The sequence below is a fragment of the Vulpes vulpes genome, chromosome 6 (genome assembly GCF_048418805.1).
Source record: "Vulpes vulpes isolate BD-2025 chromosome 6, VulVul3, whole genome shotgun sequence".
NCBI lineage: Eukaryota > Metazoa > Chordata > Mammalia > Carnivora > Canidae > Vulpes > Vulpes vulpes.
Window position 1 is genome coordinate 103,430,822 of NC_132785.1, and position 14,304 is coordinate 103,445,125.

The 14,304-nt window shown below is 40.3% G+C and overlaps 1 protein-coding gene across 3 annotated transcripts in view; it reads right to left on the reverse strand.

Annotated features, from left to right (window-relative positions):
* The window catches only part of DCAF5 (DDB1 and CUL4 associated factor 5), a 101,298-nt gene that overhangs the window by 61,300 nt on the left and 25,694 nt on the right, over positions 1–14,304 (reverse strand). For all 3 annotated transcript variants that reach the window (XM_026008462.2, XM_026008463.2, XM_026008464.2), the window contains exons 2-5: positions 14,067–14,210; positions 11,561–11,597; positions 10,547–10,686; positions 8,703–8,832 (exon numbers count right to left, since the gene is read on the reverse strand). In XM_026008462.2, coding sequence (XP_025864247.1) covers positions 8,703–8,832; positions 10,547–10,686; positions 11,561–11,597; positions 14,067–14,210 — 451 coding nt within the window. The remainder of the gene's footprint in view (positions 1–8,702; positions 8,833–10,546; positions 10,687–11,560; positions 11,598–14,066; positions 14,211–14,304) is intronic.

Here is a 14,304-nt window from a genome sequence, read left to right on the forward strand (position 1 = left end):
GACCCTAGTCAGAATGAATACAGTACTCAACACAGACCTTTTAATAACCATAGCTCCCATCTTGCAGGTTACGCAAAGTTGCTGAATTACCTGGAATATCTGTTTCAAATGGCAGATTCACAGGTCCTGCCTCAGGTCTCAACAATTCAATCTCTGGATCTGTCCTTCAGGAAGGAGTATTTTAACAAGATTTCCAGGTGATTCTGATGCCCTCTAATGCTTGAGAACCACTAGGTTAGGACAGCGGGGGCCTTAATGTCTTCCAATGGACAAACCTGATTCTAGAGCTCCACCACGTGGCCTAAAAACTAGACAGCAGCTTCAGGAGAATCCCTGGCTTCCCCACGTAACCCTAACTGAAAGGCAGTCAAAACCCAGCAAGAACTCTTACAACCTTCCCTAAGGATTTATCCCATAAAGACATGTTTTGATCCATGCCATTACACTCAAGCAATTAACAGGCCCAGAAAACATTACAGAAAGCTTGCTTTGAAAATACAGACTATTTGGAGGTAAGTATAAAACTGCATTCATTCAATATTTACTGAAGGTACATAATATTCTAAGTACTATGCTAGGCTCAAGAGATCAGAGATAAAACAAGGTCCTGTCCTTAAAAATCCATAGGAAAACATGACAAGTAATAGCACAGATTCAGACAAACACTTCTTTTCTGAGAAGCAAATCCTGGGCACTGGGAAGGAAATAAAATAATCTAATACTGATCTAGTTGGAGATAAACACTCATATTAAAAGATCATTAATGATGGCAAAAGCAGCAAATGAACCAAGCAATATGCATGCCACAGACCATAAGTACTTTACAGAGACTCTGACTAGAGAGCTCTCTTCCTGTAGAAGAGAAGGCTTCATTCATTCAGCATATATTCTGTGTCCAAACTGTGCTAGGTGTTGGGGACACACTGAGTAAAGGAAGTTTTAAGACTATGGGAGCAAGGATGCTTTTCCTGATGGGCTATCAATTTGACTGTGGACCCTGAAAGGTAACTAAAACTTGAATTGACAAAGAAAAGCAAAAAAAAAAAAAAAAAAAAAAAAAAGAGAAATTCTCCTCTATGTGTGTTGGTATACAGAAGAGAGTACAAGGGGAGAGAGAAGGAGCAGACTGTTTGCTGAAGGAGTTTTTATTTTATCCAGTAAAGTAAGTCATACATTCATTCCAAAAAACATTTTCTTAGAGCATCCCACATATAGGTTCTAGGGATAGGGCCATGCACAAAGATGACAAGAATCCACTAAAGCTCCCACGTAGGGGAAGAGCAAGAGTGATATTTAAGGATATGCGCTCTATGGCAGAAGCCAGAGGCCAAGTTAAGAAGCCGGTGTAGTCCCTTTCAGAAATAGTCTTGTGGGCCTGATAAGGAGCCGGAGCTTTGAGAACTGAAAATAATGGCCAGGCACTAACACAGAGCAAGGCTGGTTATGGCAGAGGGTCAGAGAGAAAGAAGAGAAAAATGGGACTCTGGGATTTTGGCCAGGATGATTGTGGGAGTGATGGTGACATTGATAAAAACAAACAAAAAAGCAATACAATTCTAGGAAGAAAGCAAGTGTTCATTACAGATTTCAGCATATTTCAGCTTGCTTGTATATGTGTGTAAAGATGACTGAGTGGGGGAAGAAAGAAAGGAGAGCCTAACCAGAAGCCATGTCCCCCAATTACAGCTAATCATTCTGACAACTAAACTCCAATGATCTCCAGCTTTTCTCTTGCAGTTTTTTCTACAACACCATCCAAACTGCTGGGTCTTCCTGACTCTCCTCTCTTCCTTTTTTGTCTGTTCAAATCATTCCCTAAAGCGCTGGTGATATTACTACAACCACTGGAATCACAGGGAAGGCAAATACCTATGTGAATATAATAGGGACCTTAGCCTTTTAGAATGTACTTTAAATACATTAAATATACTTTAAATACAGTAAAATGCATTAATTCTAAGTAATCTAAGTATATAGCTCAATAATTCCTTTACTAAAGTATATACCCATGAAACTACTACCCAGATATGAAACCCTGGAAGCTTCCCTCATGCCTCCCTAAGTCATCAATAAATACCCTTCCCAGAGGTCACTACTACTCTGACTTCTATGGCCTGCCTGTTCTTGAACACCATACATTTTTATATCTGTCTGGCTGCTTTCATTAAACATTATGGCTGTGAGATCCATCCATGTCAAAATGTGTATCAATAGTTCTTTCTTTTTAGTCTATGTGATACTCCATTATATGGCTATTCTGCAGTTTATTTATCCATTCTCCTTCAATGGATATTTGGGTTGTTTCTAGCCTTTGGCTATTATGAATAAAGCATCTGTGAATATTACTGTACACATCTTTGATGGAAGTCTGCACTAATTTCTCTTAGATATACCTAAGGGTGAGATTACTGGGTCATGGAGTCACATGCTGAGTTTTAACAGATGTTGACAGAGTTTTCACAAGTGGTTGTACCAATTTACTCTAACCTAAAATGTATGAGAGTTTCAGTTGCTCCATACCCTTGTCAACACTTGGTACTATTAGTCTCTTTAATTTTAACCATTCAGGATATACAGTGATACCTTATTGTGGTTTTAATTTGCACCGCCCTCAGGAGTAATGAAGCTGAATATTTTTCAAATGTTTATTGGCTATTTGGTATATCTTCTTTTGTGAAGCACCTATCCAACATGTCTGCTCATTTCAAAAATTGAGTTTTCTCTTACTTACTGATTTATAGTTCTATTACATTCTAGATAGGAATTCTTGTTCAATACATGTATTATGAGTAATTTTTTCCCAGATCACGGCTTATCTTTTGGCTCATCTTTTCACTTAAACAGTGTCTCTGATAAACAAAAGTTCTTAATTTATCATCATTTTTCTTTCATGTAGAGTGCTTTTTGGGTTGTGTTTAAGAAATCTTTGTCTAGGGAGGATGCCTGGGTGGCTCAGTGGTTGAGTGTTTGTCTTTGGCTCAGGTAGTGATCCCAGGGTCCTGGGACTGAGTTCTGCATCAGGCTTTCCCCACAGGGAGCCTGCTTCTCCCTCTACCTATGTCTCTGCCTCTCTCTCTGTGGCTCTCATGAATAAATAAATAAAATATTTTTTTTTTTAAAGAAATTTTTGTCTACCCTAATGGCCTTGCATTATGGTCTAGACAGCCCCATTCTTTAAAGTTTCAACAAACATTAGAGCATAAGTACCTTTTCCAGCCTCTGAAATTGTACCCTGAGCTCTACTTTCCCATGATAGTACAAGCAACCCTCAAAATGCAACGTGGCAGTGTCTGGTTTGCTCAGAAGGCAAAGAGTTATGCTTAATTTGGCCTCTACAGAAGCAGGATTGATAGAGGCCCCACAAAACAGACATTTAACTTTGAGGCCCTCAAAGCCAGGTCAGGTCTTAAGAGCAATTTCTTTTCAATAGTAGGAATTTGCACTCATTGCCCATTTTCAGATGTGTCATTTACACACCACGTGAAAGCACCATGTTATAAGGTTAAGTCTTTACAGGAATTCCTGGCTTGCCCTAGTTTTATTATTGAGTGGGAAAGAATCACTCTCTTTATTATCCTTGTCAAAGCAAGACATTATTACCTGTCACAGAGCTAAGAGTTTCTGACAGGAAGTGACAGAAATTAAAGATATGAGAAGGGAGAGAGGTGGTGAGTGAGCAGTCAGGTGAAACGGAATGAAAAGGATGAGACAAGCAGAGTAGTATCAGGGGAATCTTTAGTTCTCCTGAACTATCTTGAAGTTAGAGGATCACAGATCTGAAACTTGTTCAGAGGCCACTGCACCAGTCCAAGTAAGACATAACTGGGATGTTGGCAGTGACCAAGGACAGGGTAGTTGTAAAAAGACATCTCCAGAAGTAATCCAAATGAAAGGAATAACACCTAGTCCAAACATGCAATGTATATTTGTGTATGTGAAGTTTTCTCCCCTACCCATTCACCCTATGGCCCACTCATTATTACTACACTCCCTAAAGCAGACCTTTCCAACTCCAATGTCTATAGGGCCAGGCAAGTAATGTAAATGAAGGAAGCACCCCTGGATAAGACATCAAGGAGTGGTAGAACACATCTACAAGGTTTGAAGAGGAACTCATGACAGCTTTGGCAGACTGTTGCCACAGGAGAATAAATACCCAATGATACCGGATCTTTTCGCTTTTTCAAGAGGCATTAGAAATTATGATTTTTCTGTGTAACGTCCCAAACACCATTAATGATGTAGGCCAAACAAAATATCTCTGTGGGTGGAATTTGACCTATGGGCAGCTAATTTACAACCTCTGTTCTAAAGCTTTGCAGCAAACTAAATAGCATGTGCAGGTCTTCAGGATTAAAAGAGCAAGGAACTTGGAAAACCAGCACGTAGACAGGGGCTGAGACAGTGCAAAGGGCTTAACTTTCAGAGGCAGAAATGTCTAAAGGCCTCGGACTTTAGAATAGGACATATCTGTATTGGAAAAACTGGGGAGGAATTCTGAGAGTTCTACTGTAAGGAAGCATAGATGAAAGAAGACTAGAATGTATAGGGGCCTTGTTTGCTTTAAAAGAGGGGGTGGATATGATACCCTCATATACACAAGCTATTTCAACTCTCTGTGCCTTGATTTTCTTACCATTAAAATAGCAATAAGAGAACCTACTTCATAGGGCTGTCATAAGGACTAAATTAGGAATTATTTATGTAATTGTCATAATCCCTTGCAAGTAATGCTTGATAAATATTAGCTATTATTTATTATGAGCCACTGAGAGATGAAGTAACTTACTCAAGACCACATGGTTATTAAGGTATACTATCTGGATGTGAAACCAGTATAATGGCTTTAGATTCTACACTCTAAACCGCCAAGCTCTTCTGCCTCCCCTTAGCTTGCTGGGATAGTTTCTTCATCTGTGTAATGAGGAAGTCAGATCAGATGTAACTAAAGTTCCCTTTAGAGATGACATTTTATTCAACCAGCCAGCCCTCTAATTAACTTATTTCAGGACAAGAGGGGGACACACATGACCTTGCTCACATTCCTACAGACTACCAACCTAAAGGAGAGAGATACAGCTTAGGCTTGGGGTAGACCTGAGAAACCATTTCAACGTGGAACAATCTATAGGTTAAGCCAGGAAGAAAAAAAGTGTTCACTGTGAGGCCCCTTTATTACTCTATGAAGATTATATTTGTTTCTAGGAGGCCAGTAGGCTTCCTGAGTAGGCCCAGAATTCACTCACATGCCCAAGCTATTATAGGCTGAAAACTGCTTATAAGCCCGCTAAGTTCCACAGTAGGGTCTAAATCTGGAATCGTTAGAATGCTGAGCAACTTCAACCTTTTCTTCTTGGGAGTCAAAGGTCTGTATGAGAACCTAGTAAAATTGTCCCAATCCCTAGAAAAAAAATGACATGTGTGCTCAGTTGAATATACAAGTACATATAATTTTGCCTGCAATTTTAAGGGGTTCACGAATTCCCTAAAATCTTTCTGTAGACATTAAATATCCCTTGGAATAGATCTACCTTGCTTCAGGGCTGTCCTCCCAGGGGATTCAGAACTGCCTCAAGATCTAGGCTGAGGTTTCTAGACAGCCGTGTTCAGGAAACAAATCATCTACTACAACTCAGCATAATCAATCCTTCATAGAAAAGACAAAGGGCCCTCTCTTCCTCTCCCACAGCAATTTGTACTGAGAGAAATCAAACAGATAAGATCTATAATTTAATCCCAAAATACCAGCAGATGAAGACTGGGACCCCAAGATTATTTCACGCACCTTGTCTGCCTCACTCCCACAGAACCACACAGAACCTTAGAAGAGTTCAAAGAAATGGGTAAAAACATCCTAGACCATCCTTTTATTCTAAGAAAGGAATCAGTCAAGATTACCAATTAGCCTTATTAGAGGACTTTTCTCCCAGATGGGCTTTGAAAACTACAAGTTACCAAAGAAACCATATAACCTCACCCATAATGAAAGAAGTAATCAAAACAAGAAGATAATATTCCCCCCCATAAGGGAGTGTAAGTGTTGGCAAGGGTCTGGACAAATGTGTAGCCTCATGCACAATTGGTAGGCTTGTACATTAGTGCAGCCTTTGGCGGTAACAGGACAATGTGACAATTTTTATCAAGTTGATAAAAGTATACACCTTTTGATGCAGCAATTTCCTACAGATATGTTTGCAAAGATAGGCCAAAATAGATGTGCAACTGGGCTCAGTGTAGCACTGTTTATAATGGCCCAAACAGGAAATAAGAAGTCCTGGCTGTTGGACACATCATATAAATGGAATACCATATAGCCATTAAAGAATGTGCTAGGGGAGGCGCCAGGCTGGCTCAGTCAGTAGGGCATATGACTCTTGATCTCGGTGTTGTGAGTTCGAGGCCCATGGTGGGTGGCTGGATTACTTAAAAATGAGATCTTAAAAAAAAGAAAAAAGAATGTGCTGTCTCTGTAAGTGCTGATAGGAATAAAGTTCCAATGCATATTATTAATTGAAAAAAGAAGTTGAAAATAGTGGGTTATTAATACATGGTTCCTTTAGCCCAAAGTTTGTTTGTTTATGAGAGACACAGAGAGAGAGGCAGAGACACAGGCAGAGGGAGAAGCAGGCTCCATGTAGGCAGAGGGAGAAGCAGGCTCCATTGTTTGTTTGTTTGTATTTATTTATTTATTTATGAGAGACACAGAGAGAGAGGCAGAGACACAGGCAAAGGGAGAAGCAGGCTCCATGCAGGCAGAGGGAGAAACAGGCTCCATTCAGGAAGCCTGACAAGGGACTCGATTGCAGATCTCCAGGATCACACCCCGGGCTGAAGGTGGCGCTAAACCGCTAAGCCACCAGGGCTGCCCTAGCCCAAAGTTTTTAAAGTATAGATATACAGGCTAGTATGTGCATTAAATTATGTTCTGGAAAGATACATAAGTATTCATTATAGTCACTTTTGGAGAGAATGACTAGAAACCAAAAAGGAGAACCATACTGATGTACAAATATGTAGAAAATGTACCTAACAGAGATAATCTGGAGATGAAATTTTTTTTCCTTTTTTTTTTGGGGGGGGGGTTGCTTTATTATATTTCTCTGGATATAAACCTTAAATCTAAAAAAATGTTACCTTAAAAATGAAACAATCTCACTTAGATTAAAAAAAAAAAGAAAGAAAAGAAGTCATGTTTAGTGAGGAGACAAGTAGAAAAGGGAGGAAAGCCCAAATACAACACAGAGTAGGCAACTGCTAGGGGGAAATTAGGAGAATTAAAACATTCAACCTCTCCTCTACTCTCAAGACAGTGCTCATGCCATGCACTACTGAAGCTTTCCACTGGGGATGAATAGTTTAGGGCCCCACTCCAGTCGCTAGCTATTCATTACAATAGTAGGTATGGGAGGTAGAAGGTTCGGAGAAGGCTGGCATAGTTAGTCCAATTCCTGTCCTTTGTAATATGGATGAGGCCAAGCAGTTGTTCTTAAAAGACTCTCAAGCAGCAGAGAATGTTAGAGCTGAACACAGGGAAATATAGGCAGTGAATGAACCTCTCTAAGTGCACAGTGTGAAGGCACAATAAGGGTCTTGCCACTGTATGCATTTCAGTAGGGAGGAAAGGCAAGAGCTGGGGAAATCTCTGCTGCCCTGCGGAGCCTCAGGGAGCCCTGCTCAACACCAGGAGCACCCCTCTGGCCTATACCGATCTGCTGCAATAGTTCTAGATCCCTCTGACTGCCCCATGGAGAAAATTTGCTAGAACTAAAAATCACCAAGGGAGATGATCCTCTGTATTTAATTGTCCCTTTCATCTGAGGCCCGTGAAATAAATCATAACCTCACTACCTTTCCATGATATTCTTCTGCAATATTGCTTTACAAAGTAGGAAGTTACCCCCAGGCAGAATTTTCAGAAGATGCATGTAAGTCTTTTATAAAGCAAGGCTAGCTTCAAGTACAGGTGCCATAAAAAGTTGTCCCTCCACCACAGAATATAAAGAACATAAAAGAGTCTCCTACTCGCCCCTATGCACACATTTCCCTTAACGATGCCTGAAATTCTCCCATTAGTCATGTGTAGCATCAGTTGAAGATTGTCCTAAGTGTACTCTTTTAATCACGTAAACAGAAGGGAAAATAAATTAGGTGCTTAACACTATATGTGATGGCTCTTATCCTTTATTGTCTTAGCCACTGTTCCCTTTGAAAAACTGAAAAAAGCAAATAAACTCCCTTTGCAGAAAAATATACTTAGATGGATACATAATATAATTTCCACACAATTTGGGGATTCACAGTTCTCCTGAAGCCTGTGTAGTAAAACCCCTTGTGCCTGGAGTTAAGAATCCCTGGTTCAGTTGCCACAAGTTTGATAAATTCTCCACATCTATCACCCCTGCAAGAGCTCCCAGGCATCTGGAGAACCCTGGGCCTAAAGAGAGAAGGCACTACTGAAGGGAAGCTATCCTCTATTTGCCTAGAATTGATGTATGGCTCCCTCGGCAAGGAGTATGCATTTCTCACACCGTCTATCCCTTGGGGCCAGGGCTCCCTGGCTTCACAGGCACCAGTGTATGTTAGGAGATGGCCAACTGAGATCAATGACCAAAGAGGCTCTCAAAACCCTTGCCGGCTGATCACATTACCTGAGAGTTGAGGCAGGGGAAAGTTTTAACACCATATGAATAAAGGGGGCTCACCTCTGAGGTTTTCGAATATCCCAGAGTCCCACTCCTTCCTTTGAATTGGCTGTGGCCAATAACCTGGGCTCCACAGGGTTAAACATGACACTGTGAAAGGCTGACGGATAATTTGCCAGGCAGAAGGGCTCTGTGAATAGAGAAATGACAATCAGCCCCATAGCTCTTGTTGGGTGCCTCTGGGCCAGAGGCAGGCAAAGCAGGAATGTGACCCTGTAGTAACTGTTGTAGTTGCTGGAGCCCCAAAGCACTCCGTCACCCCAGGGGTCACCCCTGCCCACAAGGACTAGCACACACATCTCTGCAAACATGAACTCTAACACATATAAGCAAACTCGAAGCTATGATACTCAGCAACGCGGAGCATTCTACCTCTAGATCCTGTGACAAACGGAAACGGTCACGGTAACTGGGAAGGTAGGCTGTTTTACAATAAGATTGAATTCCACGTGAGCTGAAAAAATTTATGACCAATTACTGGTAGAATTATTGTACCTTAATCCAAATGTATTAGTTTTAGAAATTAAAAGTTTTAAAACTACACAAAGATTTAATGAAGACAAAGCAAAACAATGAGAAAACTGAAGGCAAGGAAAAACAATAGCACAGTCTTCGCTTCTCTCTAAATTGTTCCCTAAACTGAAGAGAAAATAGTCTCAGTCTAGAATTTTATGATTTCATTCCCAGTATTGGAATATTACAAAAAAAAAAAAAAAAAAAAAGGCACCTAACAAACTCTTGCATCCAGCCAGCTCCCAATCAACTTCACTTAGAAACCCTGCAGCCCTCTGCCTATATTCATGGGCCCCAGGTGAGGAAGGAATCTCTCTGCCACCCAGAAGAACATATTCCTCTGGAGACTGTTTAGAAGCAATAGACAGAAAGCACTCCCCACTCTAGGATTTCCACATGGGACACTGCACGGGCCTCTGGGCAGTCCAGACAGAGGAGAATCTCCCTGACCCAACACATGGTGACTCAACCACAGCTGCTCCTTGCAGCTACCTTATCTGGTTGCCTCTAAGAACAAGCTTCTCGTATAGCCTGAATCTCCATAATGAGACACAGCCCAGCATGTTAAAATGCTCTGAATATAGAATAATACAGAGGATCTAGATCCTGTTAGACAAGACAAGCAGGAAAGTAACTCTGTGTACACAGGTATGATCATGACAAAGATGTACTAAAGGTGGGGGCAGCGGTGACACTGAGGGTAATGCTGGAAGAAAGAGTCTTTGAAGACAGGCAGATGTATAGAGTGAACTCTCTATTCAGGAAACGAGCTGAAAAGATGCATTTCCTCAAAAACTTCAGAGAAATTCAACGAAACAATTCTTCATTTTCTATTTCAGAAGCTCCAAAAGCACATCTAGAGAAGGAACTCACCTGGACAACTGCCCTAAACAGAGGGCATTTGCCATCATTTTCAGTTTCTATATACATGTCTGAAAAGAGGACGCAAGTGCAGAATAGCCCCATTCTCTATAAATAACCAAGAATCTGTGCATGTCAGAATCACACAGAGCTAGCCTCTGGTAGCTACCTCTACAATGAAATGCTCATCTTCTATTCTTTGGGGCCACTAAACACCAAAGTATTGTGGTGTTTATGACAGGTACAGGGTTTGTGGAGGCTCACAAGTGGCTAGAGAAGGCCTGAGAAAGGCACCTCCCTTCTGGTTTAGGCATAGGATGGGACATCTAGTGACACATATCTGTGTCCCACCATGAGAGTTGCTTCTCCCTTTCTCTCTCTCCCACTCAGGTTACTCAGGACATAAACTCCCTCTGAAATGAACTTGGCATCAAACTCTTCAACACAATCCAACAGCCTTTAGACCCTACCTCCATGGGGAGACTCCCGGATATCCCAGATGAGAACCCGGCCATCATCCGAGGAGCTGGCAAAAATGTTGTCATTCACTGGGCTCACTGACAAGCCATATACCGCATCTTCATGAGCAAACACATCCAAGGTCTCGCTGCTAAGAGATAGAGAGCAGAGAGAGGCAAACAGGCACACACATGCACACAAAGTCCCAGCCCTAGAGTTCCTCATGTAGGATTCTCCCTCATTTCCAGTAGAAAGTCAATCCAGCGAAACCCAAAGAATATTGTATTTCCTTAAAAAGTAGATATTCAACTTTCAGGTAAAAAATAAAAGTTCTATTAGAAAAACTTTTTATAGATTTCATGGTGAGTTTGTTTTTTGCACTAAAATAAACATAGTTGAAAGTGACTCAACAGGTGAGCTTAGTTTTTCACTTCCTGCAGAATGCATCTGCTTCTATACAGATATGGGGGTGGTGCTTGATTTCCAAAAACAAGGGAGCACTTTAAAGCAGCCAGCTATTAGCAGGAGTAGCAGAGAGTCGATCTGGCAGTCTGGCATGTGAGCAACAGCGTGGCCCTAAGGCCAGGCAGCCTAAGTTCAGATCCTAGCACCACCTGACCTTAAATTACCTAACATCCCTACACCTTAGCTTCTTCATCCACAATGAGACCAGAATAGTATCACTTCATGAAATCATTGTGAGGGTGAAACTAATGAATACATGCAGAGCACTTAGAATAGTACCTGGCACGTAAAGATTAGCTATTACTATGTTGTTTCCTTCTCTTCCAACCTCTCCCTTTAAATTTTCACTAAAAAGTATAAGCTCATTCCAACTTTACAAATCCTTTTTTTTAATCAAAATTTTATTTCAAAATTATTACAGAAATCTGTTTCAGAAAAGGACAGCTGGCTTCATGTTATTTCCTTCAAAAAACAACAACTATTTTGGTCTAAAGAGATATTTGCCTCTCTTCATATGAAAACCAGAGTCAATCACATTCACATACCAATAATCTATTTACCTTTCGACATCGTGGAGGATAACTTGTTCATCATTTCCTGTAAAGGAGAAAAGCAGACATTTGGTAATTCCTACAAAATGCTCCCTGTCTATATTATAATATGAAATTTTAAAGTTTTCAGGAAGCATATGAACAAAGTCAATGTTAATATAAATTAGGAATATTAGTTAGAAAATAAGTTTTATAAAAATAATTTCAGAAGGGTATAAAGAATTTTTGAAAGCCCAGTAGCAACTAGGTATAAGTTTCCCAAATGAATTATTCAATGGATTATATACACATATATATGTAAAAACTACAACGAAAAACCTGTGGCCATTAAGAAAAAGAATAAAAAGAATAAATGACCATGGGCAAATTAAATTCATCCAACTTAGCTTTTTTTCCGTAAGCAAAACCTTCAACTGTGAGACTCAGAATACAGATAATCTATGCCCCAGTGTTTAATCTATAAATAGGAATAAGAATTGTACCTACTTCATAGGGTTATTGTGAGGATAAGAGTACATTTGTAAAACCATTCAGAATGGGGCTGAGTGCTTAGTAAGCCCCCAATAAATGTCTGTTCATATTCATATTGTTATCATCTCATAGCATTAAAATCCTATGACTGTGTGATTATAAATGATGGGAAAGTTTTTATCCACAATTTTTTTCTCTTGCATTTTTCTTTATTCCTTCAAGGAATCTAAAAATACTATATTCACAATATGTGTAGTCCTGCCTTCAAAGTGTTTATATAACCAAACATAAAAACCTGAATATGGAAAGACAGAAGTAAAAAAATTCCCACTCTACACTGAAAAGTACACCAAGAGTCACTTAAATAGAAAGTAATAGTAGCAGTAGAGATGTGGCCCAGGTCATCTTAAGTCCCTGGCTATAAACTCTATTGTGGGTGCATACCAAGTAAATTAAACCCATACTAACGCTTTCTACGTAACAGGCAAAGCCAAGGTGCTAGGATACAAGAAAAGTAGGATTCTGTCCAGCCCTTGAGAAACTCCCAGTCCAGCTACACAAACAACTAATAATGATGAAATGGGTTATCTTGTTGTAGTGATGTTCTCTATAATGGGGACACAGATAAAGAAGTAATTTGTTTCCTTCAGGAGCAGGCTGAAAGTACATGGCAGAAGAGAAGAATGTTTTTATGGGGAAGGAGGCATTTGAACAGAAACTCCAACAACTCAAAGCTCTTATCAACAGAAGACTTAGGAGAATTGTTGGGGACTGGACAATTAATCATGACTCATGAAGGAATAATAAGAGCAAACGATACAAGGGCACCTAAGATGGAAAGTGGTTTAGTGGGCCAGATAGAGTACAAGATGCAGGGGAGGGAGATGAGGCTAGAGAGGTAGACTGAAGTTTAGACTTTGTCCTGTGGACACTGTAGGGTCAAAGGTTCACAGGGTTAAACTTTCTTTTTAAAAGAAAACTTGTGATGAATTAGGAGGGTTAGAGACTGGTTGCAGAAATCACAAAAGCCACTGTAAAAGTCCAGATCAAAGGTAAGTACCTTAACCAGGGCAGTACGTATAGAAAGAGAGCAGAAACTAAAGGATGAATATGAGAGGCTTTCAAGTCTGTTGGTGAGTGGCAAGATATGTAACTTAAAGAAAAGAAGGTTTGAAGATGACTTTAAGATTTCTATTAGGCTGTACCATACGGAACTGTCATTTTTATAGATTTAAAAATGCTTTTGTATTAGCAGTTTCTTAAAGTTAAGGCTTATAGCTAAAATCATTATATGAATGTTGACAATAACTGAGAAAAGGAATCCAGGGAACAAGAGGAAATATTTGTGCAGGATAGGAGGACTAATAATTTTGGTTTTAGATCTGCTGCACTTATATTGCTTTTAGAACACACAGGTAGATATTCCATGGGAAAATCTGCAGTGTAGCAGATAGGTCAGGGCTAGAAATGTGGTCAGAAAGGAGTATAGTTGATGGAACACATCACTAAGAGGCCAGCTTGAGCACAAACCATCCCAATTATACCCTAATACAATGTTTTTCAAACAGGAGCCATCCACAGATTATGACATCAACATGAATCACAACCTTTAAGATCTTTAAAAATGAAATAGAATTTTTAAAAAATCAGAATGTCCCACACAGTACAGTTAAGTACTATTTTAAATATGTATGTGTGTTTCTGTATGCCAGATTGCAATGTAAAAAGTTTTCTAGGGCAGCCCAGGTGGCTCAATGGTTTAGCGCTGTCTTCAGTCCAGGGTGTGATCCTGGAGACCTGGGATTGAGTCCCATGTCAGGCTCCCTGCATGGAGCCTGCTTCTCCCTCTGCCTGTGTCTCTGCCTCTCTCTCTCTCTGTAACTGTCTAAACTGCTATAATGCAGAGAAGACAAGCTATGGGAAACCGGTAATTCTACAGCTTGGTGAAATAAAGGAAGAAAAACAAGGAGTTACTTTATCACTCCTTTATCTAAAATCTCAGCTACAGTGAACCAACCAAGGTGGAAATCGCCCTTCTTCTCACCTCCAGAGAATACTTTGGTGTTCCCACTGTTGAAAGCCAGGCAAAAAATGTTGGAATGGTGCTCTCCTTTCAGCTGTATGGGCTTGACTCTAGAGTGGATAGCTTGCTCCATGTGCCATAGCAGAACCCGACGGTCATCTCCTCCTTGAGAGGGGAATAAGAATAGAGGGTTAATATGGCTGACACTTCAAGACTGACTCTCAGTTTTGCCAGCTTTGAATCCCATCCTTCCCAAAAC